General features: G+C 47.4%; 1 protein-coding gene across 1 annotated transcript in view; it reads right to left on the bottom strand.

The window, feature by feature from the left end:
- Window positions 1-487: 487 nt before the first annotated feature.
- The window catches only part of LOC121844649 (dual specificity mitogen-activated protein kinase kinase 5-like), a 51,582-nt gene continuing 45,866 nt past the window's right edge, over window positions 488-6,203 (bottom strand). The window contains exon 8 of the mRNA XM_042314984.1: window positions 488-909. Coding sequence (XP_042170918.1) covers window positions 802-909 — 108 coding nt within the window. The 3' untranslated portion in view covers window positions 488-801. The remainder of the gene's footprint in view (window positions 910-6,203) is intronic.

Here is a 6,203-nt window from a genome sequence, read left to right as displayed (position 1 = left end):
AACAGGTTATCTGAGCCTCATCCTGGAAAATAGCACTTCTTTGTTATTGTAAAGCCATTTGGGGTTTCAAGCCCCATCTCATCGTTGATCACTTACTCTGACATTCTGTCTAAAGTCTCTCTGAGTTAGAAATAACTAAGTAGGCAAACAGTCACGGAATAAGTCCCACTCACTTGTAAATTCATTGATAAAGCAGCGTCAACACACAGCCAGGTTTGGAGTGTGAGAGTCGCCAGGATACACCATCAAGACATCAGTCAACACGCCAAGGGCCCAGATAACAAAGTTCCACTTGCAACGAACGTTCAGTTGTAAAGATCCAGTATCCTCTTGGCTTACTGACGTTGGACGTACAGACGCCCTCTTTACACCATGGACGTCTTCAATACGGTTTACAAACCGTGTCTTTGATATTTACTGTCCACTCCTGGGGTTCACGAATGGTCAAAGTCCAGAGAGATTGGGGCATGATATTAGGGCCGGACCATACCAGTATCGCAATATTGTTTCTATGGCAAAAATGAAAACACAGAGCAGACCAAACTCTTTCAGTCCTTTAAACACCTGCTGTATGTAAAATATTGTGAGCTATAGATAGAAAATAAATACATGTGACTCTGGATGACATCATAATGATGTTTTGTTTCCAACATCAGGACTGTTTTCCTAACGAAGTTAAAAGCGCTTGGTGTTTTGTTTCTTTGCCACGATATTAACGAGTATAGAGATACGGGTATCATCCTGGCCCTACATGATACCCTTGACCGCTTAACTTCTCTGTGATCTCCTGTGTTTACGGGGTCACATCTGTCCCTGAGCCTGGGTTCTCCTCTCCTCTAGGCAGCGACACACCCACATGGACACCACCTCCGCATTGCCATCGTCGTAGAGCAAGATGAAGGCATGGTCCTGCAGACAGAGAAGGTAGAGAGATGGAGAGAGATTAATAGTGTCTCCGGTATGAATCCAGTGATTAGAGTATACTGTACATAGGTCACGACCAATGGAACAGCCAATCTCTCAGAACATCTGGAAAAATTACCACATTGGTCAATAAAAACACACTGAAGTAAAAATAATCTATTTCTTTTCCTCTTAGAAAGGAGATCAGTTCCGATCTCCTTTAGGATCTTTCATTAAATTATTTTCAAGGACATTCAGAATTGACGAGCAGGAGCGTCCACCAGAGCTGTTCCCAAAGAATTGAATGTTAATTTCTCTACCATAAGCCACCTCCAAAATCGTTTTTGAAAATTTGGCAGTACGTCCTACCGGCCTCAATCGCAGACCAAGTTTATGGCGTCGTGTCGACGAGAGGATTGCTGATGTCAACGTTGTGAACAGAGTGCCCCATGGTGGGGGTGGGGTTATGGTATGGGGTAGGCATAAGCTACGGACAACGAACACAATTGCATTTTATCGATAACAATTTGAATACACAGAGATACCGTGACCCTGAAGCCCATTGTCGTACCATTCATCTGCCGCCATCACCTCATGTTTCAGCATAATAATGCATGACTCCATTCACAAGGAACTGTAACACAATGCCTGGAAGCTGAAAATGACCCAGTTCTTCCATGGCCTGCATACTCACCAGATGTGACACCCATTGAGCATGTTCAGGATGGATTGATGTGTATGACAGTGTGTTCCAGTTCCCACCAATATCCAGCAACTTCGTACAGCCATTGAAGAGGAGTGGGACAACATTCCACAGGCCACAACCAACAGCCTGATCAACTCTATGTGAAGGAGATGTGTCACGCTGCATGAGCCAAATGGTGGGCACACCAAATACCAACTGGTTTTCTGCTCCACGCCCCTACCTTTTTAAGTGATCTGTGATGAACAGATGCATATCTGTATTCCCAGTCATGTGAAATCCATAGATGAGGGACGAATGAATTGATTTGAATTGACTGATTTCCTTCTATGAACTGTAACTCAGTAACATTTTAGAAATGGTTGCGTTTATATTTTTGGTCAGTATACATACTTAATAACAAGGAGTAGCTGGAGTCTTTGACCATTTTTATGGCCTTCCTCTGACACCACCAGGTATACAGGTCCTGGATGGCAGGGAGCTCGATCGCAGTGATGCACTGAGCCGTACACACTACCCTCTGTAGTGCCTTGCGGTCAGATGCCAAGCAGATTTATAAAAAATAAAAAATGTTTTAACCTTTATTTAACTAGGCAAGTCAATTAAGAACAAATTCTTATTTTCAATGACGGCCTAGGAACAGTGGGTTAACTGCCTGTTCCGGGGCAGAACGACAGATTTGTACCTTGTCAGCTCGGGGGTTTGAACTTGCAACCTTCCGGTTACTAGTCCAACGCTCTAACCACTAGGCTACCCTGCCGCCCCAGATGCCATACCAAGCGGTGATGCAGCCAGTCGATATGCTCTCAATGGTGCAGCTGTAGAACTTTTGAGGATCTGAGGGCCCATGCCAAACATTTCAGCCTCCTGAGGGGGAAGAGGCGTTGTTGTGCCCTCCACATGACGGGGGAAGAGGCGTTGTCGTGCCCTCTTCCTGAGGGGGAAGAGGCATTGTTGTGTCCTCTTCATGACGGGGGAAGAGGCGTTGTCGTGCCCTCTTCATGACTGGGGAAGAGGCGTTGTCGTGCCCTCTTCATGACGGGGAAGAGGCGTTGTCGTGCCCTCTTCATGACGGGGAAGAGGCGTTGTCGTGCCCTCTTCATGACGGGGAAGAGGCGTTGTCGTGCCCTCTTCATGACGGGGGGAAGAGGCGTTGTCGTGTCCTCTTCATGACGGGGGGAGAGGCGTTGTTGTGCCCTCTTCATGACGGGGAAGAGGCGTTGTCGTGTCCTCTTCATGACGGGGAAGAGGCGTTGTTGTGCCCTCTTCATGACGGTTGGTGTGTGTGGACCACGATCCTTAGTGATGTGGACACAGAGGAACTTGCAGCTCTCGACCTGCACCCCTGCAGCCCCGTCCATGTGGATGGGGGCGTGCTCGGCCCTCCATTTCCTGTAGTCCACAATCAGCTCCTTTGTCTTGCTGACCTTGAGGGAGAGGTTGTTGTCCTGGCACCACACTGCCAGGGGTCTGACCTCCTCCCTATAGGCTGTCTCATCGTTGTCGTCGATCAGGCCTACCATCGTCGTTCCATTTGCAAACATAACGATGATGTTGGGAGTCGTGAGAGGCCATACATTCGTGGGTGAACAGGGAGTACAGGAGGGGACTAAGCACGCACCCCTGAGGGGCCAACGTGTTGAGGTTCAGGGTGGCACTGTGGTGTCACCAGAGAGACACATTCAGTCAGGACAATAACTGCTACACCAAGACTCCAGCACAAGGCTTCCCATAATCAATCAACCAATGCTCAAACCATACAAACACCAAATGCATATAATCCTAACCATATAGAGTCCAACTAGCACTGTGGAGATGGTGACAGAGGTCACATGACATGTGACACATCAGTGACAAGAGCACCATGCACTGATACAACCTCATCTGGAGAGCCTTGTGTCAGTGATGACCTCCGCCGGTTCATACAGGGGTCAAGGGTGAAAGTGGTGGGGGTTGTCACGGAGACGGGCCAACGGTGACTGACCGCTACATTTATTTGGTGTGTCGAGTAGAGGGACAATTAGATCAACGACCAAAGCCATCGCTCTTTAAATGGACTTGTCACCCCTGGTTTCCCTGACACAGGACCTTCACTAACAGGCACTAACAAACACAGCACAGTGTTAATAAGAGTCCAATCTGGCCGAGAACAGGGGATATAAGGACCAGGGACCTTGTGTGGGGGACAATGAATTTAGCCAAATAAAAAAATGAATGGAGGATAGATTACAGAAGGTAACATTGGAACAAGGACTTGATGGTGTTGAGGTGTAATATACAGTAATGTAAGTGTAGTTTGTATAAATACTACATTTCAATATGTTTGGATTCTGTCAGATATTTTACGTTTAAAAGGCAATGTTCTGCAACCTTATCCCAAGTTAGACCCTTAAGACCCGTAAGGACATAACTGGCAGTCCAGTCTGACGGGTCCGTTCCGCTCAGGTCCAGTCCAGACGGGCCGGTCCAGTCCAGACGGGCCGGTCTAGTCCAGACGGGGCCGGTCCAGTCCAGACGGGGCCGGTCCAGTCCAGACGGGGCCGGTCCAGTCCAGACGGGGCCCGGTCCAGTCCAGACGGGGCCGGTCCAGTCCAGACGGGGCCGGTCCAGTCCAGACGGGGCCGGTCCAGTCCAGACGGGGCCCGGTCCAGTCCTCCTGTGTCCAGTGAGTCTGAGGGACTAGGAGAGCCCCATCAATCCTGGTGTCCTTCTAATGGGCAGCTGGGGCTAAGATAGACTGAGGTTAATTACTCTCATATCAGTGTGTGTGAGAGAGAGAGAGAGCTGGAGTGGATGCTCTTGGATGCCCCAATGTTCTGGGTACCCATCTCATCAATCATTGCTGTGCCTGTACAGAGAGAGAGAGGGGGGAGATGGAGGGAGTAAAGGGAGGGAGAGATGGGGTCCAGAGTAATGTCTTTAATATCCAGCTCCTGCTCTCTGCTCTCGACCCTAACAGACTGGCCACGTCTGATGGAATCTGACCTGAATGAAGGGGGAGGGGCTTGGCTTCTGCCTTTTTAATACCTCATAGACAGATACACACAGACGTACGAACACACACCCAGCTTAAAGACAGACATGGAGAAAACCCACTAACTCGGACAAAGTTATTATTGGAATCCCAGTTGAGATGGTGTCATAATTCAGGCTAAAATTAACACACGCACACCATGTTTTTCAAGGCCAGCCAAATCTCCACAATGTGTGGACAATAAAGCTTTTATAAATGTTACACACACACACACACACACACACACACACACACACACACACACACACACACACACACACACCCGCCATTAATTAAAACACCTGCCACCAGAATTAAGCCGAAAACCAGGAGGACGTTATTAAGAGTCAAATGGAATAAATACTCTTTAGTTAGGTCATTTCAGGTGCTTACAGCTTTACCTTTCCAACGAGCCGCGTGGAGGATAGAGGGAGAAAACTCATTTAAAAAGTACCACTACATTAATCACAGTCTCAGAGCATCAAAGTGGGATAATCACCTGAATGGCTCGTTCAAATGAAACTGCCACAAATCCCAGGGGAGATTCTACCCTACTCTTTAATTGTTTGGAGTTCTTTGATAGGCTTTTTAATCGAAGATTAATTTATGCAATTTTAAATAACTTCTACATATGATTAATAAGCTTGGGAAAATTAAACGGAGTCGGAAGCAATTATAACAAGTGGCTGGTCATCACCTCGTTAGACGTTGTTGGAGGAACGCGACGCAGTGGAGGAGTGTGTGAGAAGCCGTGTGCGTGTGTGTGTGTGTGTGTGAGAAGCCGTGTGTGTGTGTGTGAGAAGCCGTGTGTGTGTGTGTGAGAAGCCGTGTGCGTGTGTGTGTGTGTGTGTGTGTGAGAAGCCGTGTGTGTGTGTGTGTGAGAAGCCGTGTGTGTGTGTGTGTGTGTGTGTGTGAGAGAGGGGTGGGGAGGGAAAGAGAGAGAGAGGAAGAGACAGAGAGGAAGGTTGAAAGGTCAGAAGAGTAACTAGGTCTTTGCAGATTTGCATGCTAATCTCCAGCTCCCACAAGGAAACTGACTGGCAGACAAGGTAGGTGTGTGTATATGACGAGGGCTCCTTGAGGTGACATTTTACTCCAGTACTTCCACTGTGTGTGTGTGTGTGTGTGTGTGTGTAGGTGTGTGAGAGATGGATTCTATATGAGATGATCCGTTACTCCAGTACATCAACTTAAAAGAGGGATGCCGTTACATAGGCCAAACGGCATCCGTAGAGACAGCTAAATACCATATCTACCTAGAGCCTGCGCTGCAAGGGAGCTGGCTACACTAACTTGTACCCTTGTAGTTAATCAACACTGACTTTCTTATCATGATGAGGAAAATGAGACTCAGGGAATATTCTCTGGGCAGCAGTATGATGAGTTGACAAGCCTGGAATAGTTTCAATTCTATGACAGAGAGAGTAAAAACAGCTGCCCTTTAGGCTTTTATGAATTAGAATTATGAATAAGAAGTTAGCATTATATAAAAGATGTTTGCATGGCTATGTTCAACTGGTAAACACAGACCACTCCCCCAAATCCAGAATTGTCTAAATTCTCCTATTTCACTTTGTGAAGTCT

This window comes from Oncorhynchus tshawytscha, unplaced genomic scaffold (genome assembly GCF_018296145.1).
Source record: "Oncorhynchus tshawytscha isolate Ot180627B unplaced genomic scaffold, Otsh_v2.0 Un_contig_111_pilon_pilon, whole genome shotgun sequence".
Taxonomy (NCBI): domain Eukaryota; kingdom Metazoa; phylum Chordata; class Actinopteri; order Salmoniformes; family Salmonidae; genus Oncorhynchus; species Oncorhynchus tshawytscha.
This window is presented reverse-complemented; position numbering and strand designations above follow the sequence as displayed.